This window comes from Polistes dominula, unplaced genomic scaffold (assembly GCF_049000335.1).
Source record: "Polistes dominula isolate Pdom_NZ unplaced genomic scaffold, Pdom_raw_medaka contig_73, whole genome shotgun sequence".
NCBI classification, from domain to species: Eukaryota; Metazoa; Arthropoda; class Insecta; order Hymenoptera; family Vespidae; genus Polistes; species Polistes dominula.
The window spans coordinates 802,059-829,824 of NW_028300951.1; the positions used below are offsets into that span (position 1 = coordinate 802,059).

The 27,766-nt window shown below is 28.1% G+C and overlaps 1 protein-coding gene across 1 annotated transcript in view; it reads left to right on the forward strand.

The window, feature by feature from the left end:
* LOC107071184 (uncharacterized) overlaps positions 1 to 27,766 on the forward strand; it is a 66,920-nt gene that overhangs the window by 32,626 nt on the left and 6,528 nt on the right. Inside the window, 7 exon segments of the mRNA XM_015329957.2 lie at positions 14,352 to 14,781; positions 15,298 to 15,838; positions 16,978 to 17,318; positions 17,320 to 17,973; positions 21,871 to 22,234; positions 22,755 to 22,951; positions 26,553 to 26,942. Coding sequence (XP_015185443.2) covers positions 14,352 to 14,781; positions 15,298 to 15,838; positions 16,978 to 17,318; positions 17,320 to 17,973; positions 21,871 to 22,234; positions 22,755 to 22,951; positions 26,553 to 26,942 — 2,917 coding nt within the window.

Here is a 27,766-nt window from a genome sequence, read left to right on the forward strand (position 1 = left end):
AAAAAGAATCTCTAATCAAAATGATAGAAGAGGTGGAATACGAACTGTTTGTTAAATGAACGACGTTTAGTTTGTCTGCTGTCGTATTAAATATTTTGTTTTGTTTTGTTTTGTTTTGTTATTAAATTGAAATAATAATTAATAAATAAATGGTGTTCATTTGAAACGTTGATTGAAAAATATATTCCATTTGAGTTCCTCGACATAATCATTTTAACGTGTCATATCCAATCGGATGAGCTTTGTCACTTCGTTGATCTGCAATCTTATCGAAACTTAATGTACCACATAAAGGAAGCAAAAAAAACACATACACATATACAAGTAAAAGTTCGACGTATATGAAAAAGAAAGAGAAAGACAGAGAGAGAGAAAGAGAGAGAGAGAGAGAGAAATGGGGAAGGAGTAAGACGAGATAGGATAAAATGTATGGGGTGGGGAGTGAATGGTAGTAGTAGTGGTGGTGATGGTGGTAGTGGTGGTGGTAGTAGAAGTGGTAGTAAAGCATGCGGACGGTCCAAACTCCGTATACGTTACGGAGTACCGAAGTAGTGAACACCGGTAGCTTTTGAGTCCTGTCTCCGGTACACTAACGCGATCCGGAAACAGTAAGTTTTATAGAATTTCATTTTATTTATTACATTGTTTTGTGTGTGTGTGTGTGTGTATTTGATAATTCCATTAAGTAATTAACAAAAATATAATAACATATTCTTTATTTTTATATTTTTAATATGACCACGCATGACGTTTTTTTCGTATCCTTCAAACGATTGAAAGTAATTTTCAATTGTGACACTTGTTTTTCGTAATTTTTGTAAATTATGTAAATTTACTTTGTAATTTTTTATTTTTTTTATCTATATTTTTTTTATTTGGCATTTTATTTCAATGATATATATTTTTAAATTTTTGAAATAATTAAATGTTATTTGATATGAGTTTTAATATGAGTAATATTGAAATTGTTTTATATAAATATTTCAAAATGATTGTTTTTTTTTTTTTTTTTTTTTTTTTTTTTTTTTTATTATTTGATTGAGGTACATCGTAGCATCGTGAAATAATTTCACGTTGTTGTATTTCTATCGTTGTTTGAAATATTTCCAAATGATTGTTTTTTTTTCCTTTTTTTTTTTTATTTTATTATTTTATTATTATTTAATTGAGATATATCATAGCATCGTGAAATATTATTTGTTTTATTTAACAATTATTCTCATGTGACACGTTAATGATCGTAAATTGAGTATACTTCGAATTTGTTCGAAGTTTTTAATCGATTATTAATCTAATCAGCACAAATGAGAAAGAGTCTCGACGACGATTCGACTCGAGAGTTCAAGTCGGCCGATGACCCGATGATCAAACATGAAAACGACATTAACGGACGAATAAATTATCTAATTTTGAATAATTGTTAAATATTTATTAACATAAGGGATGATATTTCAATCAGGTACTTAAAAAACAAATCACCTATATAACACATCGTCGTCATAATTATTCGTTGTATCTCGAATCACATATGTCGACCAACAACAAAACTTATTATTAATTATTTAGGAAAATAAATAAAAAACAGCTTTCACGTCACACAGAGAGAAAAAGAGAAAGAGAGAGAGAAAGTGAAAGAAAAATCATTTTTCTTATATTGTTATTGTTCTTCTTGACCATGTTTTGAAGTTTTGGTAATTCAAGTGTTAGCGCTCGTATGAACAAAGTTCACGAGATGAGACATAAATAGAAATAAATAAATAAATTGTATAAGGAGGAGGAGGAGGTGGAAGGGGGGATAGATGTGAAAGAAAAAGAAAGAGAATGAAATAAAGAAGAAGAAGAAGGAGGAGGGGGGAGGGGGGGGGGTAGGTTAGGTTGGGTGGAGGTTGTTAGAACGAAGATAAAGTGCTGGCAGAAAGACGAGAAGTTTGCTCGTCGATTAAGCTTCCGCACTGCGTTTGTGGATTTTCGAATTACGTGCCAAGCTAAAGGAGGTTGTGTTGAAGGACGAAAGGAAGAAAGGAAAGAATAAGAAAAAAAAACAAAAAAGTGAACAAGGAACAAGAGGATTCTCAGTTAGTATCATCTTTATCGTGTTCGAATCGTGCATCTTTACATCTTACCCTTAGAAGTGTTATTTTTTTTTGTTCGTTTCTCTTTTAATGTCGAGAAGACGAATGTTACGGTAAGATATTATTATTATTAAAAAAAAAAAAAATAAATAAATAAAAAAAGAAAACAACAATAGCAACGATGAATCAAATATAATATCGATTGTTTTTTAATAAGAAAATTATAATAATATTGAAATTAAAGTATGATAAAATATGTTGGATTAACCTTTGCTTATATCACACCTCCGTGGAGTAAACACGCTTACCACATCCGGTTCCTTTGGACCCAGATAAGAAAAATTGTTATCAAAAAATTATACAATTATCGTGATAAATGGTAAATATTATTGTAACGATTATATTTTAATTAATTGTTTTATTTTTGTTTCTCTTGTTTTTTTTTTTAAGCCGAAACATTCATTCGATGATATATTTTTATAGAAAAAATATTACGTGTTTCGTTTTGCGTGAGATTTGCCCATCTCATAATTTTTGTTTTTGTATTAATGATAACGTTTGAGAGTATTAAAATTGATATAAGAAGAAGAAGAAATGTGCTATCTTTAGCATAAACCAACTCTCTCTCTCTCTCTCTCTCTCTCTGACTTTCGTCTTAGCTTTTAACGATACAGAAGTAGAGCTTATTCTTGTTTACCAGAACGGATGTGGTGTTGGTGGCGGTTGGTTGTCGGTTGCAGTATGTCGATTCTCTCGTGAGATTGTACCCTTGGCACTATGATTTATATTTGCACTATAACATGATAATTTGTAATTGCGCAAAGTAATGTAATATCTTGTAATATGTTAGTCTCTGTTTCTTGTTAGATTACTTACCATGACCAGACATGATTCCCTGAAATAATATCATCGTTCCCATTGATATTGCATTTATAAATAACTTTATGTGTCTATCGTATAAATTGCTGTATTTTTCATTTAATCCGAACTAAGTTTCATCATTTATTTATCTCATTAATTGTATTAAATATTAGGAAGATATTTAGATAAATGTAAAATAAATTAATTAACAAATCGATCATTTTACATTTATTAATATGTTTTATTAGAATTACGAAAAAAAAAAACACAATTCATTGATAATTCATTTGAAATTAGTTCTAATGGAAAATCAATTTATTTATAAACTTGAAAGAAATCAAATTTATCGATTAAACTTATTAACAAAATGAGAAAACGTTGCTAATGTGAATTTGTTGAGTGAGGGAAGAAAATAAATATATAAATATATATATAGAAATCATTGAAACATATATTGATTGTTTATTAAAATTCTACTTGTGAATTGCAGTACCATTAATTAATTAATATGTATATTTATGGTAGTAATAGTAAATGTATATTTCTTTACATTCGTTATAGAACAATTTTGATTAATAACATTTGTGTTTTCATTTTCATGCACTTTAACCTTTAACAAAGATATCAATAATAATATTTTATGTCACATTTTATTTGTATGTTGTTGTTGTTGTTGTTGTTGTTGTTGTGTTTCATATAAATATGTACACGTGTTACGTACGTATATTATAATGTACACTTATACATATACAAATATATATACGCGTTTATTGCGTAGATAAATAAATGCTTTTTGGATTCATTCGTTTGTCGTATTTACGTTGAACTAACAATCAGATTAATTTTGATCGTAGATACGAAACGATGCAAACGATGAATAATTATTACGAGAGGATAGTAAATGTTACGAATATTAATTTCCAAATATATATATATATTTATATGAACATTCATATGAATGAAATATTTATAAAATGTTAAATAATTAACGTCATTTGTAGTTGGAAATTTTATTCCTCCTTCTTTTTTTTTGTGTGCTTCCATTGATCCAAAATGATTTAATCGGTAGAATAAAAAAAAGAAAGAAAGAAAGAAAGAAATCACATTCCGATTCTTGATTCCAACATCTCGTAAAGGTTCGTCGAAATTTACGAGTCTTTTTCTCGATAGATCTATCTATCTATCGATCGATCGATCGATCGATCGATCGAAATAGAGTAGAACAATTCAACGATTCTCGTAATTCTTTTCTACATTCTCTTTCTTCTTCTTCTTCTTCTTCTTCTTTTTCTATGAAGAAAAGTACGCTAATCAATGTACCGAGATTATCTCGTCGATTTCTACATTCTTTACTACGATTTTGCTTTTTTGTTTTACTACGAAGTATTATCCATCATCTATCGTAGGAAAAAAATTCTTTCGATATTGATAACATCCTCTAACTCTTCTTGTCACCTTTTATATTAAAAAAAAAAAAAAAAAAGAAAAAAAGACTAATTAAATTTTTCATAGTAACAAAATGTAGACCAAAAAATAATATATATAATTTTAATGTAATATAATATATTAATAAGTATAATAATTTTTATTTAAATAGCATATATATATATATGTAATTATTAATATAATAATTTTTATATTTAAATTATTTCATCCAATTTAACACATATATTTTATTTTACATAATAAAATAATATAATTTTAATTTTGATTAAAATTACATCAAATGATTTTTATTATCAAAGTTGGTTTAGTTTTACCCTAGCAAATCATTTCTATGCATGCATGCGTATATGCATGCGTGTGCGTATGCATGTTTGTATATCCTAAAGGGTAGGTTAAATCGAAAGGGCTAAATATTCCAGTTGCGTCGTGAAATGTAATCAAACTATTCTCACACACACACACAACCTTTCTCTTTAGATTTACACGTGACTGACGCTTTTGGATTGAAACGTTTCACCTGAATTTTGAAACACGAGAAACGACAACACGATGATGATGATGGTGGTGGTGGTGGTGGTGGTGTAGGTGCTTTGAGTTACGTTGACTAGTAAAATCGAGTTTTACTTGCTTTCCAATCTGTTTTTCTTTGATTTTGATTTTTAATATTTACCTTAGTTCGTTACCAAAGTTTATTCGTACGATCAAATGATGACGTTTGACAGTTTTCCAAAGAGAAAATCTTTTTTCTTTTTTTTTCTTTTTTTTTTTTTTTTTTTTCACAATTCCCCATACGCGAGTTTGACTATTTTTCATAGATTTTTTTATTCTAGTTTTGTTTACGATTGCATCGAAAGTTATTTATTTTATTTTTTGTTAACGTTCGACAGATTTAAGAGAGAATTTGTTTGGTTTTTCTTTTGTGTACTATTTGTTTGTTTGTTTATTTCTGATAAAATTGTTAGTTCGAATATTTAATAAATTAATGGGAATTTAAATTTGTTAAAATCAAACCAATTGTTTTTCATTTTCTAATTTGTTCATTTCAAATGTTCTCTCGTCACTGTGTGTTGTGTAATTTTATTTCACGACAATTCTATTTGCCACAAATTATTTTCTTTTTTAAATTACAGAAAATTATACAATTTTGTTATTAAAACTCACGAGTGTATCTTTAAAAAAAAAAAAAAACGAAACTAACGAAAATTTCCCATAGGGTTTAATATTAAAACATCGTTTTGCCTTTTTTTTTATATTTTATTATAAAGAAATTTTACATTTTGTTGTAATTTTCTCTCTTTTTTTTTTTTTTTTTTTTTTTTGTGGGGCCAATATTATACCTCGAGAAGATTTTATTCTACCATCCTTACCCATTTTATTTTTGCAGCTGCAATCTTCGGTGCTGTACACAAGGTACGAGAAAGATACACGTTCCTAGCTGAATTTCCTTAGTGTCTTGTAAATTATCCAACGTAGATCCAATTTTCGAGAGAGAATTTTTCTCTCTCACTCTCACTCTCTTTTTATCTCTTTCTCTTTCTCTCTCTAACTGTTCCTTTATCTCTCAGTCTCATTTTATTTCTATTTCTATTTCTTTCTATTTTCTTTTCTCTATTTCTATTTCTATCCTTTTTTATTTGTTATCTTCTTTCTCATTTTCTTTTTCTTTTTCTTTTTCTTTTTCTTTTTCTTTTTCTTTTTCTTTTTCTCAGTTAGCAGAAAACTTTTCTTTCTCTTCATTCGTCTTTTTTTTTTTCTTTTTTTCTTTTTTTGTCTTTCCGATTTAACCTCGTATTTTACTTTTCCTACGTGTTCCATTAACCAATACGTGCTTGTTAACACGAATTGGCTGGCCCAATCCGCCCCCCCCCTCCCTCCCTCCTCCCCGTTTTCTTTTTACCTTTCATTTTTTTTCTCTTTTTATTTCAAATAATAACTAAAAGTTAACATTACTCGGATTCCATTTAAATAATAATAAATAATACATGAAGATAAGAAATAAAATAAAAAGAAGTAGCACACTTTGATAAAAGTTATAATTAAAGTCACATAAAATTCAGCATTTATTCAAAAAAAAAAAAAAAAAAAAAAAAGAAAAACTTTCTTATCAAATTCTTACGAATTTTAACATTTATAACTGTGCTCAAGTAAAAAAAAAAGAAAAAGAAAGAAGAAGAAGAAGAAGAAGAAAAAACATCCCCTATACTTCGTTGAATATTTCACACAGAGAGTTGAATTTTTATGGATTGCAGTTTTATTGCAAAAGATTAAAAAAAAATAATAAAAAAAAAAAAAAATTATCTTTAATATTTTAATGATAGAAATGAATTTTCCACATATATTTCAACTCGAGTAATATTTTATTTAATATTTTATTTATTCAAACCTATGATTGTTATGAACGCGTATACGCGTCAAACGATGGGGATGATTATTCATGCGAATTATGAAGGACGAGAACGACGACGTCGATGACGACGAATAAAAAACAACGAGACGCATATGTGCGCTAAACGATTTTTTTTTTTTTTTTTTTTTTTTTTACACCAAGTGTTTCAATTTAAAACGCCAAGGGGTTCTCAAATTTTGTTTTTTTATTACCTTTATCCATACGTACAATACACATTCATGCATGTATCCACGATTTAACACCTACAATCTCACACCTATATTTTCCATTCTTTCCATTTTTCATGGAAACGCATGGTTCTACGCATTTTTTTACGATACTTTTTCTTTTTCATTTTTTTTTTTTTTTTTTATATACACACGTATATACTATCTAGCACGTTCGTTCTATTTTCTATTTCTATTTCTATTTCTCTTTCTCCGATTTTCGTAAGATAAACACAAGAAATCATTTTATTATTTGACGAAAGATCTCGTTAACAGTTCGACGGTAGTTTTAGTCAAACATTTTCTAACAAAAAACTGGTTATTTGTCTTTTGGATTTATAAATTCATGACTTTCCTTTTTTATTCTCAAACATGTCGAGGGGTTTCAGACAAAGAGAAATATATTTAATAATAAACTGAACTGAATGATGATCGATATGTGTGTGTGTGTGTGATAGTTTATTTAATTAATTATGAACGGTATTTACATAAGTTTACAAAAAGTGGCATGGTTACAAAAATACAGAATACAAAAGAGTTACAGATATAACACACAGGACAGATACAGACTGAGCACTACAGATTGACTAAGAACTGACTAACTAAGAACAGATACAGACTGAGCACTAAGGCCTAAAGACTGACTAAGGACTGACTAAAAACTGACTAACTAAGAACAGATACAGACAGAGCATTAAGGCCTAAGGACTGACTAAGAACTGACTAACTAAGAACAGATACAGACTGAGCATTAAGGCCTAAGGACTGACTAAGAACTGACTAACTAAGAACAGATACAGACTGAGCATTAAGGCCTAAGGACTGACTAAGAACTGACTAACTAAGAACAGATACAGACTGAGCATTAAGGCATAAGGACTGACTAAGAACTGACTAACTAAGGACAGATACAGACTGAGCATTAAGGCATAAGGACTGACTAAGAACTGACTAACTAAGAACAGATACAGACTGAGCATTAAGGCCTAAGGACTGACTAAGAACTGACTAACTAAGAACAGATACAGACTGAGCATTAAGGCATAAGGACCGACTAAGAACTGACTAACTAAGGACAGATACAGACTGAGCATTAAGGCATAAGGACTGACTAAGAACTGACTAACTAAGAACAGATACAGACTGAGCATTAAGGCCTAAGGACTGACTAAGAACACTTTCTTACTTCTTTCCACATATTTATATCAAAAATAACCTACACCCCTTTGGAGAGGGAAGGAGATTATGAATCTTATTGACCAATAGCCTAAGAATCCACCCCATAAGTCCACCGATGGGTACAGCTTATGTTTTTAAGTTAAAGATCGTAGAAAAAGACCATGCATAAAGGGACTTCGTTTAAAATAACGGATTATTGTTTCTTCTTATGTGTCACACGTATTTCCATAGAAATTCCAAACTACCCGAAGGATCTGACACTTGCACAAAGGGTTTTCATTGCACCAATAGGTCCCAATAATTCTTAAGTTTTGTTTTATGATTTTATAGCTCTCCCAAATCTTTCCTTTTAGTCTTTGAATAGAATTTTCCCGTTTTCCAGAAAATAGAATATAAAGAAAAGAACTGAATACACTAGTTTTTTTAACGTTTACAAACAAATAAGAAAAAAAAATTTCAATCCAATTTTCTTTTACACATATTTTCTTTATTTCTGCAGTCTCCCCTTTTTTCATTTTTCTCTTTCACGAAAATAGAATATAAATTTGATAAAAATTCGATAAAAGTGCATACGTGATTGAACAGTAAATACCTTATGGATTTGTAAAAATTACTTTAAACAACAAAGAAAAGAAAAGAAAAGAAGAAAAGAGAAGAGAGAAAGAAAGAAAGAAAGAAAGAAAGAAAGAAAGAAAGAAAGAAAGAGGGTAAATAAATAGATGAGAATAGTAAGATTCGTAGTAGAATATCTTTGAGCACGTGGCAGCAGCAAGAGAGGAAAAGAAAAACGTTGCACTTCTACTACTTATAATATATATATACATATATGTGTGTACTTATATACTTGTATATGTGTATGTATGTATGTATGTATAGTCAGTCTATGATGTTCGCCAACACGCGGATCAATTGTTCGACGTGAACTAGGTCAACGAATGCAACGTTAAAACGAGATCCGCATTCGTAATACGACGAATAGAGATAGATACGGGAAAAGGATGAGAAATATACGTGCAAAAAGGGGGTTGTTAGAGATAGATATAACATACACATACACACACACGCAAATATGTATGAAAAAGAGAGAGAGAGAGAGAGAGAGAGAGTTCGCAACATCAAAATTATAGAGGATCTTATTCGTTTGTTGTCTAATTATAGTCTAATTAAATAACTACGTGAAACACTGGAGTTAAGCAAACGAGTATAGAATATCTCCCTACCCCTGCCCCCTCCCCTCTGCCCCCCTCCCCCCTGCCCCCTTCTCTTCTTTACTTAAATTGAAGATGATAGTTTTCAGTATATACAAATATTAACAGTTATATATATATATATATATTCTACTCGTGTGTAAATGATTTCTAACTAAAGTTTACCACAAGTTTCTATCAGTGGGTATTTGTTACGAATGTTAATTGGTATTATGGTAATTTTTATTAATATAAAACATGAATATATATAGGGTTGATTATTCGTATAGTTAAATGTGTTAACGTTATTTGATAAGAAATAGAAAAATATTTAATTTAATTTAATAATTAATTATAAATCATTTAATTTAATTTAATATTTAAATATTAGGTAATTAGTATTTTTTTTTATATTTTTTATATTTATATTTATTTTATATTTATAAATATTTTATATATATATATATATATATATATATATATATATATATATATATTTTTATATATTTTTTTTTATATAATAAATAAATGAATTAAAAATTTATAAATTAAATTATAAAAAAAATATTTGTTATTTATATTAATATAAAAAATAATAGTGTTAAATGAAATTTTTGAACCCAACAAAATATATTTAATTGATTGATAATTTTAAATATATATATTCGTATTAAGAATAGGACTTTTTTTTTTTAATAATAAATAAAATAAGTGAACTATAATAATAATATTCTTGTTCACTTTCGTTAAGAACAAATTTCATCCTCGGGTACAATAATCCTATTCGATTTTCGCCTATGCGTACGGGGATGGACGCATAGGGGACGCAAAGTTGTTAAGGCAGTTTGGAAATTAATTTCCCAACAGAAAGTTGGGCCTAGAAGGGGTAGGTGATGAAATTTCGAACGGGAAATTCCATTGGTATCCGTACAGGCTTTCACTAAAACGAACTTATATACCTATAACTATAAAGAGAGAGTGAGAGAGAGAAAGAGAGAGTAGTAGTAGTAGCAGTAGTAGTAGGTTTGTGGTTTGTCAGAGTTTCCTAAAGTGAGAGAAGGACGAATTGATTTTCGGATTTCTCATCCAGTGAGTGAGAGAGAGAGAGAGAGAGAGAGAGATAGAAATAAAAGAGAGATTGTCATCGAATATTCGAACGTATGAACGAATATAACCGTACCTATCTTTGTATTATATTTTTATTTTGAAACCTTAAAACAATTTTGAAATATTTTTATTACGTTGTTATTTTTATGTCATAGAAATTTTTCTTATTTTTTTTTATATATTATATTTCCTTTATGTTATTTTTATATTATATTTATATTTTATATATCATTTATTTTTATATTATATTTATATATTATCTAACACATACACACTTATTTTTTTTTTAATTATTTTTATATATTATATATTATTTATTTTTATATTATATTATATTATATTGAAATATTATTAATATCATTTTGATACTAGTAATAATTGAAAGAACAATTTACATTACTTTTTTTTTTGTTATTCCTTTTCTTTTTTTCTAATCTTACTTTTTATTTTTCTCCTCGCTGAAGATGAGATACAAATGAATAAAAAAAAAAAAAAAAAGATCGATAGAAAGTGAGGAATCGAGTATCGAATTAGGAGGAGTAGTTGTTTGTCGTACGAACGATTTTCACGGTTAGACACTAGGGACTTTAATCTCGTGAGACGAACACACGCGTGATTTGTCCTTTCTCGGAAATGTCCAAGAAAAAGAAAGAAAGAGAGAGAGAGAGAGAGAGACAGAGATGGATAGATAGACAGGTAGATAAATAACAAAAAGACCGATACGAATAGTTTATAGGAGGATGAGGTAATGGAGATAAAAAAAAAAGGACTAGAGAATGATTATTACGATCTATGGAGACAAAAAAAGAAATAATTGATCGGTAGGATTAGAATAGGTGTTAAGAATGATCCAATGACGTCATAGGAAATATATATATATATATATATATATATATATATATATATATACATCTCTATATTCATTTAAATGTATGCGTGAATTGGTTTTATGTACTTACGTAGGTACGTACGTTGATTTTGTATCAAATATACGCGGTTTTTTTTTATCTTGGTTGAGATTATCTATTCGAACAAAAAATTGACAATAAATTTATCTTTCGATATTGTTAAAAAAAAAAAAAAATTAAAAAACAAGTGTGTAAAAAATAAGGAAGTTAAGAAGCTAGAAAGTAATAATATTTTTGTGTTATTGGTAAAAGATAACAAACTTATATATATTATTTAACATAAAATTGACGTATATATTTGATGAAATGAAATAATAATTAAAAAATAGTAATTAAATAATAATGTAAATAATAATTAAATAATAATAATAATAATATATTGTAATTTTTTACTAATTAATATATTAATAATTAAAATATAAAAATAAATAGTAATCTTCTTATTAGTAGAATCAAATTGTACAATGGAATTCTACACGTGACTGGAATGTTAAATATAAATTCTTTTTTCTTTTTCTTTTTCTTATTTATCTTTTTTTTTTCTAGATAAAATAAAGGGTGGAAAATGAATGAAATTAGCAAGTAGGATCGTGCCAGCGTATAATTCAGAATGAAAAATAGAATTTCGATTATTTTCGACCTTGATTATCATGAGTAACGTAATAAAGGCGATAGTTAAAAGTTTTGGTGTCACGGTATCGCGTGCTTACCTCGATGATAATGAAAAAAAAATGAGCTACTTAAAGTGAACGGGTTAAGCTTCGTATTTCGCGTGATCGGCTTATGGTAATTATACGGGGGATACGCTATTTAATTGTTTCACGCTCGTGCAAAACTAAAACTCTGTGAATAATTTTCTACTCCTTTTCTTCTTTTTTTTTTTTTGTTTTTTTTTTTTTAGTCAACTCTCCAATGAAACTAAGATTATTGCGAGTTATGCTAATGCTCCTCGAAATTTTTTCTTTTTTTTTCTTTAATACGGATAACAATTATTCGTTGCACAATAATTCTGACGTTAAATTACAATTTGTTTATTTTATTCTTTATTTTATTTTATTTATTTTTTTTTTTTTTGTTACAATGACGCAATTGGCAAATTTATTTTCTTCTTTTTGTGCCTCGTCATTTAAAAAATACAACAACAACAACAACAACAAAATAAAAGGTGTTATACCTGTTTCATAATTGCATAAATATAAATTTATCTCTCTCCTTTTTTTATTGTCATAATTGCATTTTGTTGTATCATCTTTTGTTTGTTTGTTTTTTCTTTTTTTTTTTTTTTTCGTAATTCGATGTTCGTTACGTCTCGGTGAGCTGTAAACGTTTAACGAGAACGTTTGCGTTTGTTCGTTCGTTCGTTCGTTCGTTCGTTCATACCTTCGTCATAACGCTTACGATAAAATGAGATACAATTAAATTATTTCGTAAAATGTTATTTATACGTGTTTTTGTATATATACGTGTATATATATTTTTCTGTGTGTTGTGTTTCATTATTCATTATAGAGTTTAACGATGAAACGGATCTGTCGAAAATGTCGGTCTTCACGACGTATCATTTTCAAATTGTAAATTAGATCGTATTAATATTCTCGAATCAGCTGGTTTTAATTTTACCATAGAAAATACATATTTTACTTACATAATCAAATACGCAACAGTCATACCCTCTCTCTCTCTCTCTCTCTCTCTCTAATGAAACTGGAATATTAATATCTAACGTTTTGGAGAAATCGATTTGACTACAAAACTAGAAACATATTCGTGTGTTTGACAGAAAATTACAATTAAAATTGACTGTTAATTTACGAAAATGTTCATTTACAGACAAGAATATTACAGAATTCAATTGGTGGTGGTGGTCTCAACAAACCTTTTAAGGGTTAAAATTAAATATTTCATTTAATCGTTCAGTTTTTTTTTTTTTTTTTTATTTGTTTCTTTCTCGAACGAATTGCTATTGTGTTTGTATACACCAACACAATATGTTATACATGGTATATAAATAACAATTTTACATTAACAATTACAAATTTAATTCTACGATATGATACAACTATAATATTAATTTAAATAATAACAAAACAAAACAAAACAAAAAAAATGTTTGAATTAATTTACGAGTGGATAATTTTCGTACGAGAAGAAATAGTTGGAAGATAATTATTACGAATAAAACTTGTTCTTCTTCTTTTATTCATTTATTATTCTTAGTTTGGCAGGAAAGAATTTGTCATTGAAATTTCATATTTTAACGTAGCAAACGAAAAAAAAAAGGAAAAAAAAAAGAAAGAGACAGTGACGAGATTTCAATTGCAAATTATGTCCCAGCATCCCATTTCTATTCGTGAAAGTTTATACACGCGTTGTTCGTCACGTTATTTTCAAATTTAATGACTCGTTCTCTCCTATTCGTCTATTATGGTTGAAAATGTTCGTTAGAATTATTTCCTTGATACGCAAACATTCACATATACGCACAACCATTCCCATTTTTTTCTCGTAAAATTACATCAAAGCTCATGACGTAAACCTGACGTAACTCTAACGCAATATTCTCATTTCTTCCTCTCTTTATCGTAAAATTAATTCAAAGCTCATTGACTTGTCGTTTTGATTACAATTTTCACGATTTGTATCTTAAACATTTTTGAATATTTGATACAAAAAAAAAAAAGAAAAATACGCGACAATAAATTTTCATTTGTTTCAATATATAAAACAAAATACAAATTAAGAGAATAGCAATTTGCAAAATTATTTTTCATTGGACACGTAACTCGAAACAAAATGAAACATTCAATCATTGTGATTCATCGGAGTGCAATTTGCAAATAGATTTTGCGTAAATTTACAACCTTTGATTAATTAGCGTTGAATTTATTGTCGACAATTTGATTTATATCCTTTAATTACAAATTGATTATTATTATTATTATTTAAATAATTACTTTAGTGTTATTGATGTGTGTCAGGTACGAGGCAGTTGACGAGGAATCACCAAGTTCATCGTCAAAGAAATTGACAATATCGCCAATTTTGGAAGGTGAGAAAAACGTGACGCTGGAAATTCCATTGGAATCATCTAAGAAAAATAATCCTTTACTCACACATTCGTTGATGGTTAAATCCGATCGTGAAGAAAGAAACGAAAGAAGTGAGGAATCATCGGGGTGTCAAGTGATCGAAACAACCGAAATCCTGGATTCTTACGGTTCGCAAAAAATTCCTAAGGATATTTGTGTCGATAAGTGTGGTCAGACGAACGAAAATATTATTGACAAATTGTCCATACCTGTTGACAAAATTTCTTACAATTTTGATAAAGGATCTACATTGCAAACTGAAACATTAACCACCGAGTTGAAAGATCCAAAATGGAAGAACACTTCGTCTCTTAGTTCGGTAATAATTATTCATTTAATTAAATTTCATTTTAATAATAATATTCTTTTTAATTTTTCTGGTTTTTCTTATCAAAGTATAATTTTTCATCTGAAAATAAAATGCTTAGTCAAAGGTTAAACAAAACTTTGCGTTAAACTTAAACACAATTTTCTCATCATTGATCAAAGAACCATCCAATTAAAACGATATGATCAAATTATTTGTTGAAATAAAAAAAAAAAAATGGAGAAAGATTGAATAAAGTTCGTGAAAACTTTTCGTTTTAAAAATAAACATAATAATATAAATTAATCTTCTTTTTTTTTTTCTTTCTTTCTTTCGTTGATCAAAGTAAACGAGAAAGATCGTATCTAAATTTGCAAATCGACCCAATTAACAAAAAAGCTGGATCAATCTCGTTTAATTAAGTTCAAATATAGTTGAACTTTTTATTTCTCTTTTTTCATATGGTTTTTTTTTTTTTTAAATATTTCTTTTTATTATTTTGAAGTGATGGTGTTGATTTATTTCTAGGATAACGTAAGGATTGCATCAAGCCCAGAAGAAACGTCAGATTCCGAGATAATCGAAGTACGCAAGGACAGTGCTTTGTTTCTCGAAGAAGCTGAAGGTTTTGATCCTCGTGAATTGGCCAAAAGATTTAGCAGTGCGCCTAGATTTTCAAGGCCACGTAGAGAAAGTAGCGGATACGCCAGTAATTTGGGAACATTCGACGAGGATAGAAGAAATTCGACGAATTACGACGTGATACAAGATTTTATCAAAGAAAGAAGAAGATCATCGGCTAAAAGATTAAATTCGCGATACGGAGAAGAAGAATTTAAATTTCCTTTCTCATCTGGTGCTAATCATAATAATAATAATAATAATAATAATAATAGTAATAATAATAACGTTTTGGAAAGGATGCCGCCAACGAACGAAGTGCAACAAAGGAAGCTTTCCAGTTCGGGTTTGGATATGCCCGACATAGAAGAAGTCAAGGAACTTGTCAAGGACGATTCTAACAGTTCATCCTTATCACTGGAAAATCTTCACGATCTTGGTCATGCAAGTGAGTTTAATATTTTTGATTAAAATGATGATTCTCGAAACTATTAATTCGATTTAATTAGGGATCATAGTTTAAAAGATTTATTTTCAACAATAATAAGACAAATATTTTTGAAGGTGTCGTGACTCTCGTTAGGACAAAAAAGATTTTGTTAAAATCTACTTTGTTTAAGATACTTAAATCAATGATATTTAATTTATATTTTTATTACATTTTTTATTATATCAAATAAATAATTGAACAACAGAAAGCAAGGATTATCAAATGAAATTAATGAAAACGAAAATTAGGTCGTGATTTTTTTTTTTTTTTACATTGTTTTATCCTTTTTTCTTGTTTTTTTTTTTGTTTATATACGATCGATGGAATTGTCGGATAACCATTAGGATAAATCAAGAGAGAAAATATTTCACATTGTTGATATAAAATAAATCTCGTTGGACGACGAGTCTCACATTTTGTTTGATTCTCACTCGACATATTTTTCGACTCGTGTTGTTAAACAATTTTGTTCAAAGTATAATAATTCCTATTTTTTTTTTTTTTTGGGTTTTTTTTTTTTATATAATACCATTGACGCATCTTTTAACGATACGATTGGTATTATATCGTCATCGGGTTTTTGTTTTGCAAAAATAAAAATGTAAAAAAAAATAGAGGAGTAGGAGAATTAATCGATGCAGTTCATCCTTTGTCAAAGGTGATTTCAATATTTCAATTGGTGTCAAACGAAATTAGTATTGCTCCAATTGAAATAAATGTATTATTTTTTTTTTTTTTTTTTAACAAAAAGAAAAAATATAAAAGTAAAAGCAGTTTATGATTTTTTTAATTATATTTATATTAATAGATAATTATTATTATTATTATTTTTATATATCATATTAATTATATTTGTACAATTTATATTATATATTAATATATAATTTAATATAATATAAAATAATAAATTTAAAAGATATCATATTTTAAATATTTCAATAATATTTTTAAAATAATAATTGATTGAAATGTTTTATATTAATAAAAATATTTATATTAATTTATTAAATATATTACATAATTATTATTAATTATTATATTTCATGTTTTATTTAATTTGTTTTTCTTTTTTTTTTTTTTTAATCTTTTTGTTTTAGACGACAAATCTTTAAATCCATCATCGATTGTTTCAACAAACGAAACTGATACAAAATGTTTATCAAAATCATTAGATAATTCACCGAAGGAATGTTGTCCAATAGAAACAACGAAGATACAAAAAGAAAACGTATCCGATCGAATTTTAAAAGACGATGACGTTGAATCAATCGAAACAATTGTATCATCATCTAACCAAGAGGAAGATAAAATAAAACCCATCGAAGGTATTAAAGAAGAATCCAAATGTAAATCTAGCGAGGACTCCTCTTTAGAAGATGACGATCACGATAATGATACAATGAAAAAAGAAGAAAAACAAGATTATGATGATAACAAAGAAGAAATCTATGACGATTGATACCAAATCCGAAATTATTTCAAGATCTAATAACAAAGTTTATCGTTTTATATCAACCCAGTCAGAAGACAGAACTGACGATCGTCTAGAAATCGAACTTTGTCCTAACGATCGAAGGATATCCTTGGAAATAACTGGAAGGGCTGAAGAAGAAGAGGAGGTGATGGTGGTTGAAAAAATATCTGATCGATTATCGTCCATCGTTAAATTGTCTGATGATTCTTCTTCCAACGTTACCCAAACGAATAGCAATTCGAAAAAAGATGAGGGTGATGATGGTGGTGGTGGTGGTGGTAGTGGTAGTGGTGGTGATGGTGGTGGTTGTTCTCCTAGTAACAACGTTCCAAGAATTTCCCTTTTAACTGGATCATCAACGAAATATAGAAAATTGTCTCCACCTGGTGATATTAGTGTCAGTGGTGCTATTGGTACTCATCGAGTATTATCAGACATTGCTGCTACGGTCTCGGTCAGACCCATTTATCCTTATTGTCCTTATTCTCCTTACGGTAGTCCTCAGGGATCACCGAGAAATCGTAGAAGACCTTTAAGAGAAAGTAGAAGAGTCTCTATCGATAACACTCAAGGTGGATTACAGTTAAACCAGTACAGATTGATGGATAATATTGGACAGGTAACTATCATCAATCATTCACTTCTAACACACCTTTTTCTTTCTTTTTTTTTTTCTAACATACAATTGTTTTACAATTCATTTTTTACATTTTTATTTTATCCTTTTTTTTTTTTTTTGAGAGAGAGAGAACGATTACGTTTTCTAACTTTTGAAACTCCAACGATAAACCTCGACAATATAAAAAGGGGTGGAAATATTTATTGGTCAAATTAATCCTTTTGCACCCTCAATTCATTTTCTTTTTTCTACCTTTACAAAAAAAAAAAATTGGTTAAACACTGTAAAAAATTTGTCATTTTTATAAAATGAATCTTCGTAATCTCGATGCTCGTTGTTTTACCAACCCTTTCTCGTGTACAAACGTTGACATACAAAGGGATTAATAATAAATAATCGATAAGATATTTTTAATCGTGGAACAATATTTATAACTATTTAATATTTTGTTTATATTTTATAAAATTATAGTTAGGACAAGATAATACTTTACTTTTTTTTTTTTTTTTTTTTTTAATTATTATTTTTATATAAAGATAAATTGATAATATTCGAGATAAATATAAAAACAAAAAGTGTACAACATCAATTTTAATTTAAAAGTTAAATAAGAAACACACAAATTTCAATCGCGTGTGTAGAACGTTTGCATTTGTAGAGAAAACAAATCTAACGAAATATAAATTCAGTATTTTTTTTTTTTTTATTTAAAGGAGATCTAACAGAATAATACTCAAGTAGTATCGATAGGGGAATCAACGATGACCTTCGAACTTCTTGATCGCATAAACGACGATCTTGATTATCGAAATGGCTTAAACTTCAAGGAGGAAGAAACTGTTTCTTTTTATACTTTTACACGTGCCCATTGTGTAGCCGTATATATTCTGTGTGTGAGTGTGTGTGTGTTGTGTGTGTATAAGAAAAAAAAAACATGAGAGAATGAGAGAGTGAGAGTCAAAGGAAGATGGTCGGATAAGGCACGGTTTCTTTTTTTCCTACTTCTTTTTTTTTTTTTGTTTTTTTTTCCCCTTCAAAGGTACACTAGGCTTGCCCTCAAGGGAACACTTAAGGAACACCTTTTTTTTTCGTATATCTTACTATAAGCTTTCCGTGTAGATAGGACAGCAACCATCATCTTATGGCAAAGTATTTATAATCATGGGAGGGTCGTTTGGGTCTTCCTGGTTTTTCTTCTTCATCATCTTCTTCTTCTTCTTCTTCTTCTTCTTCTTCTTTTTCTTCATATTATTCCACCTACGCTTTTATAAACATTTCATATTATTACGAAAAGTTTCTATGAAAGTTTTTATACGAAAATTTTGTCGATTGTTCATAGTAATTAAAATTTATTTAGTAGTAGCAGTAGTAGTAGTAGTAGTGGTAGTAGTAAAATAACAAATTCTGTAGTGATTTTGAACATAAAATTTATTTAATATTAGGTTGTCCCAAAAGTTTCTTCCTTTGTTTGATAATAAGTTGAACAATATTGTATGCGTAATATAATACTTTTTTTATTTGTATTTTACGATATTTTACTAAAAATAATATTCTACTTTATTTTACATTTTACTATACTTTAAATTATTCAACATAAAAAATATGGTATCTGTAGAATTACTAAAAAGGAAGAAACTTTTGGGACAACCTAATATATTATAAAGAAATATGTTAAGTATTAGTTTATGTAAAATATTTTCTTTTTATTAATTAATTGTATAAAAAAATTACTTTTTTATTTTAAAGTTTATAAATAGGACACAAATACTAGCATTTCAATATTTAAAATAATTTAATGGATGAAAAGGTATAGCACGAATTATAAATTGCTTAAAATTGTATTTTATAATTGTTAATTAATTTTAATTTATATTTTATTATTGCAGTTGTAGAAATATCATTTAGAAATATTTAATCTACTCTTTATGTGCTTATTTTCTTTTGTTTTTTGTTTTTTTTTTTAATTTTCTATATAGATTATCGAAATAATAACAAAAAGCTTTTTGATATACTATATCATGTCAACGTCTAAGTGAAGATGGTTCGCGTTGTTGTCATCGGAAATCGATTAGGATAATCCGTTTGATAGGATTGGTAAAACGATTAATAACGAATAGAGAAAGAAAAGTACGAAGTAGAATTTTTATAAGCTACCTTTGTATCTCAATTTATATTTAATCGATATTTAATGACTCGATACATTCCTATATCGATCATTTTAATAATCCTTTTTGTTTCTTTCCTTTTTATACAAAATAAATACATAATAAAGATTATAATAAATGCACAGATAAAAAAAAAAAATAAATCTCTAGAAATAAGCTCTTGTAATTTTCGTTTAGATAATCAAAATTTCGATTTTTATTTTTCGTATAATTTGATTAAAAACAAAACAAAAATAGAAACATAATTTCGTTAAGAACAATTTTAAGAAAAAAAAAAAGAAAAAAAAACTTTAGATTGTGATGGTGGTGGATATATATTTTTATTAAAGGTAAATTACATCGAATAACAGGTTTTTACATGGTTTTAACCATTTACATAATTGAAGTGTGAAAAAAGGTATAATCGTTGTGGTGGCATTTAGCCTGAAGCGTTACAAGAAGAACCTACTGGTATAATTAAAGTCAAAGTTAAATTGGCCCCCCATCTCCCCCCTCCCCTTCCCCCCTCCTCCTCCCCCTCCTTATCATCGTACTTCGAGATCGTACCTCGTTACTTTGTCGTCGTCGTCGTCGTCGGTGGCCCCCATCTCCCCCTTCCCCTCCCCCTTGCCACCTTCTCATCGTACTTCGAGATCGTACCTCGTTACTTTGTCGTCGTCGTCGTCGTCGTCGTCGCGACGACGGTAAATTAATTACGCCAACGTCGTCGATCGGACAACGAGTATATAATAAAACCTAATTGAAGGAGGGAAGGAGGAGGTTGAGAGTTGTGTTTTATATTGTGATCATCGATTTACCTTATTTCGTAATCTTCACCATCACAATTCGTATTGTGTTGTTTCTTTTATTTATGTTTTTTTTTTTTTTTTTTTTTTACATTTAAAAATATATTTTTTTTTTTTTCGAATAATTACACATAATACGAGATTAGTTTGAAATGCTAGTCTCATTACTATGATTATTATTCGTGCTACGTTCGAAGAGAGAGAGAGAGAGAGAGAGAGAGAAAGTTTAACTCAAATCCAATTTTCGTTTCATTGCAAACGCAAATGTACTTTTTCTTAATCATTTAGATCTCTTAGTAGTGAATTTAGTTAAAGTTTTGTATTTATATATGTATGTAAAATAAGTTTTATTTTTTTTTATCTTTAACTTTTAACTATTGCAAACTGTAATAGAGACTTTTGAATTATATTAAATATCTAATTATATGAATATACTTATATATATACGTATACGTATATGCAAATTTGGTTTCTACAAGATTTTATCTTATTTTGTATTTGCTAAATTATATTTTTAATGTATATATATTTATATTTTTAGTATATTTTAAAAATATATTTATAATTTTAATATATTTAGTATTTGTTATAAATATATTTTTAAAATATATATATATATATATATAGTATTTATTAAATATATTTTTAAAAATATATTTATGTTTGAAATATATTTAGTATTTGTTAAATATATTTTTAATATATATTAAAAATTTTTAATTATTTTGTTAAATATATTAAATCTTAAAAAAAAAAAGAAAACATATTGAAGATTGGTACATTATAAAATATAAAATAAATTTCTAATATGCGCAATAATTTTGTATAAATTTAAAATATTGTTGAAATTAATAGATTATTTTGCGTGAACGTATGTAAAATATTTCTTAAATATTAAATATCATTAAATTTGATGAAATAAAGTTTTATGATTATTTGTTGAATAGGGTTCATATGGTATAGTAAAGTTAGCATACAACGAGGAAGATGAAACTCACTATGCCATGAAGATATTAAGCAAAAGGAAACTTATGAAGAAGGCTGGTATTTTTGGTAGAATGGCACCCGGTAGAAAGGGTAGTGCTGATCCTTTGGCAAAGGTTTACAGAGAAATCGCTCTGTTGAAGAAATTGGATCATCCGAACGTCGTCAAGTTGGTTGAAGTACTCGACGACCCGGACGAGGATAATCTTTACTTGGTATTCGAGTTAGTACAGAAAGGAGAAATTCTTCAAATACCAACCGACAAACCTCTTGATGAGGATACTGCTAGGAAAAATTTTCGCGATGTTGTCATGGGAATCGAATATCGTAAGTGTTTATTTTCAAGTGTGTTGTTTATTTTATGTAAATTTGTACACACACACAACATAAGTTTGTATCTTTAAAGTTTTATTGTTCCAATTGTAATAGAAACTTTTACATTTTATTAAATACCTAATTACATAAATACAATTATATATATATATTAGGTTGGGTCAAAATAATCAATTATTTGTTTTTGTACAAGTGCCACGGAAAAATGGGTTGCTAGACAGCTTAAAAAAAATTCTCACCAAATATGAGCTCTTCATTTTAATAGGACGATCCTCCGCATCGTAGTTTTTTATTTATTTATTTTTTTTTTCAGTCTAATGAATTAAAATTCATACCTCATTATTTATTGATTGTACAGAAAAATGTTCTAGAAGTATTTTGTAGGAAATTAAGTGCTCTATAAAAATGGTGTCTTATGTTTTGGCGATTAAATTAAACATTGAAAAGATATTCAGAGACAGAAATCAATACGACACATGAATGTTTGATGATGAAATTTTGATTTATGTTACAGTACATTATCAAAGAATAGTACATCGTGACATTAAACCTAGCAATCTTCTGGTGGATAGCGATGGTCGCATAAAGATTGCTGACTTGGGTGTTAGTGCGGAATTAAGGGCATCCGGGGAATTGTTATCGGGACCAGCTGGTACACCGGCTTTTGCAGCACCGGAAACAACCATACCAGACGCTCATTATTCCGGCACGGTAAATACCACAGAAAAATTTCTAACTTCTAATAATAATAATAATAATAATATTAATCGATAGAAGATTCATTTTAGAATGCATGAACCATCAGAACTTTGTTTTTTGTTTTTTTCTAATTTGTTTTAAGTGTACAGAAACAACCCTTAAAAGTTACCTTCACAAATGTTGTAATATTCTTTACTTAATACTTAGGTTTCATATATTTTGCAATATTCGTTTTATTTGTATTTTTATTTTTATTTTTTTTTTTTCAATTTAATTTGAAAATGTCGTCTTTTGTAATGCAATATTCTCGGAATTTGTTTCTATCTCGTTGTTTGCACGTAAAATGATAAGATCATCTTTACGATCAAATTTCGCGAGTAAGGTTATCCGTTTTATTTGATTATTTTTTGTCAAATAATACCTTTTACCACTTTTCTCTGTTTTTTTTTTTGCTTTTTTTTCTTTTTTTACAATAAAATTTTTGTTATTCGCGTGGAATGTTTTGTTGGAAAAATTCTATGTTTTTTTTGTTTGGTTTTTTTATTTATCTGTAAAAGTATCAAATGATACGCAATACTTTTCTATTTTATTCTTGGAATCTTTTGTTTTACATTTCGGAGTTTATATTGGAAATGAACAAAATATTTCTTTTGAAAAATATTTCTCCGCTTACATATATATTTTTATCTTTGTCTTATCTTTTTTTTTTATTTATCTATGGGATTATGGTTTACGTAAGTTACTAATGTGTTTAAGTTATATTTTTCTTTTTTTTTCATTTAGTTTGAAAAATATTAATAACACTTTTTATTTAACTCTTTCTTTTTAAAATCATCAATGATATTTTTGTAAATACTTTCTCTCTCTTCTATTTCTATTTCTCTTTCTCTCTCTCTCTATTTTTTACATTAGTAGAATTTTCCTGTTACATATTCAATATTTGCTACGCAGAACGAACAGATTTTCCAATAAAATCCACATTTTCCAGAATGTAGATTATTATATTTACATTTATAATCAAAATATTAAATAAAGATCGTAGATAAACAATTTTACCTTATTTTCATTTCGTTTATTAATTATCCTTAAAATCAAAATCAAAATTAACACTATCAATGTTGAATACTTTTAATTAAAATCTTTCGTAGAAACGACATAATTTATTAATAATAAATTATATATATATATATATTTAATAATTTTAATTAATTATAAACATTAGTCTTCATAGTACACTAAGGTTTTAAAAAAAAAAAACTCGAGTAAAATGATAGAAAAATAAATTAGAAATTGGGTTAATCCTAAAGCCTTTTATCGATAGATATATATTACATAATATAGATGTTATCTAAGGGAAAAAGGGCTTATCGATTGGGAAAGGGCCGATATATTAAGATCGTGGATGCCAAGCGTAATTAGCAAGTGTAAATAACCCTTGGCCCTATCCTTCGTAATCGTATTCTCGAGCGTACGAATCTAACGAAGTTTGCTTAATCGAGATTACTCGAATCTCTATCAAACCATGCCACACGGTATATACGGTCATTTTCAAAGCTAGCTGGGTTTAATGTTGTTTATGTTAGCGCTAAATTGAAATTCGATTAATTATTCTCACTGCTAAAAGATATATAGATACATATATACTAGGAGTGCTCTGCCCCACGTTGCTGTGGTTCACAATCAATCCGATACACACGTCTTTAAGTCAACGAATTACCTCATACCGCCCTATTGCGATTATAAATTAAGATATAAACTATTCTATCTTTCAAGTTGGATAAAACTGCACATAGTGTGCAAAATTTGATTAAAATCGATTCAGTAGTTTAGGAGTTCATTGCGGACAAACAACGTCACACATAATTTATATATATATATTAAGATTTTCAATATACTTTAAATTAATATATGAATATAATTTATAAAAAATTGATAACATTTTATAATAAAATAATAAAAAAAATATTAAAATAAAAGAAAAAACAACAACAACTTTAGTCACTTGCCATGCAAGATGTGTTAATTAACTTCAAGTTAAATATTATGTTTCAATAATTCGTACACAAATAAACAAACAATTTTCTACTAAAATTTAATTGACGATGGTTTGTTTATAGAAAATTAATAATATTCGCTTGAAGGAAAAGAATTTGACCGCATTGTGTGTTCCAATTTCTCGTTTAATTGGTATTTAAGACAATTAACTTGATCACGAACACTAGAGAGAGGCTTAATTACTTCAAGACAAAATAAGAATAAAGTCCTTGATGGTGTTAGATATCCATCTAAAGAATAGATTTCATAGTTGAATGCGAATCGTTTCAACAATTTCTACGAAAATCATTTTCTCTTTACCTTTCTTATACACTACGACGATCAACTACAACGACGAATTCCAACTCACGAAATCATGGTGATGGTTTACGAGATGCCAACTCGAAATGCCGTTAACGGTGTTGGTATGTACAACCGTGCTAGATTTTAATGAAAGGAACGGTACATTGACTAATTGCGTAAACATAATACTCATACCTATTATATCGTCTATTAGTGTTTCATTTCAAAATTATTCTGAGAATTAAATCGTAAAAATCATTTTACGAAATTTGTTTAATTGATAATTATATTCAAATATGTTCGAAGTTCGATTAAAAGGGTTTTGCAACTCACATCAATCAAATAAAAGCTTTTACATTTTTTCTTTTTATTTTTTTTTTTTAATAAATGTAAGTTCAAATAAATGGTTTCTATGTCAGACTCACACTTTGAAACCCTCTCTCATTTATGTATTATTTTTAAATACATATGGAAATATCACAGTCCTCATTTTATCTTTTCAATTTATTTTATTTTATTTTATTTTTTTTAAATAATTCTAGTTCGTTAAATTCATAATCTCAATGCAATCGCGACGAGAGGATTGAAATTCGCTCGAGGCATGAAACAAAAAAAAAAGAAAAAAATTTCTCTTCGCATTCTTTTGAAACATTTGCCCCGAAGGATTGTATAATCCCAGGCACTGTATAATTTGTTTCTACAGGATAAACGATCAATCAAAATGTTAACACAGTACTGTCAAAGATTAACGATAATAATAGTAATAATATTGAAATGATCGTAAGAATTTTTGTTTAAAACTCATTATCCTAATTATATATTTCAGTATTAACGTTAGAAAATCATCATATGTAGTTTGGATTTTACATAAATTATTGTACCAATCAAAACTTTAGATACACTTTACTGAGTTTACATTGTACGAGGATTAGGGTTTCATTTTTATGAATATTTTTATATTCTTGCATGTGTTAATGTATCAGAGCATCTCAAATTTGTCCACTTATCGATTACACTTTAACCATGTTGGGTAATATTATGGGGCTTTTCAGTATTATAAATTGGTGATCATGCTTATACCATGTAACGTTGTCAAATGAATTTTCGATTAGTTTAGGAATTTGGAAATTTTGATAATATTTATGCTATCACGTACATGATCACCAATTATTACACTAACCATAAGGGAAACTTTACCATCAAATATCTTCAAGGTTATTGAAATTGTGTTTTTTATTTATTATTTAATTAAAAAATATATTTTGTTTGTTTCTAGTCGTGCGACGTTTGGTCTATGGGAGTGACACTTTATTCATTGGTGACAGGAAGATTACCATGGGACGGTGCTGGAAGTATAATTGGCGTACAAGATGCTATTCGTACGGAACCATTAAAATTTCCAGATAAACCAAAATTATCAGAGGAATTATGTGATCTCATAGGAAGGATGTTGGCTAAACGACCGAACGATAGAATATCATTGCAATGTTTGAAGGAACACGATTGGCTGACGAATACTGGAAAAGATCCATTACCAAGTGAAACGGACAATTGTAGATTACAAGTTACGGTTACTGACGAAGAAGTTGAAAGGGTTGTCACCAAAATACCCAAGTTGGATACTTTGATTCTCGTTAAAAAAATGCTCAAACAACACAGCTTTCAAGTAAGTAAAAAAAAATCAATCAAAACATCAAAGTTTCAAGAAATAATATTTTCATTATTTACATTGATGAATAAAAATGAATTTGACCGATGGAAAAAAAAACATAGTATCAGGAGAAGAATAATTCATTATATAATATTATTTTTACTTTTATTTCTAATTATTTATTTAATAATTATAAAAATGTACGCCTGTAGATATGTAACCCACCTTACACACCTTGAAAATGTTGCTTGCGAGCGTCATCTGTTGGGACGGAATTTTTTTTCAATCCAAACTGCTTATACACGCGTGTATTACGAGTTGCCTATTTTTCGGGCAGTAAAAAAAATTCCGTCCCAACAGATGACGCTCGCAAGCAACATTTGCACACGTGTGTTTGGAGGGTTGCATTTCTGTAGGCGTAATATTTTTATAAATGTTTTTCAAATCAGCTTCATTCTAAAGAAATTTTCACTTAAAAAAAAAAAAAAAAAAAGAAAAATGCAAACGAAACGAATTCAATGTTGGGCTGAAAATATTAATCAACCTTATCTAAATGCAGAACAGTCGTAAGTTAGAGTTACGTAACTAATCCTCATTCGTGTTGGTCGTATTTCATGTCGTAGAAAGGAAGGGATGTTCAACGTGTCATCATTTCTAGACAATAAAGCTCATCTATATATATATATATATGATGATACTTATCATTCGAAGGATCGTTATGAGCTCGAGTTAAAGTACAACATTCAGTTCAGTATTGTTGTTTATTCTGTACGCATATATTCACGCGAAAGCACGTCTGAACAACGTTGTTCTCTCTTACCCTATCTTATTTCAAAGAA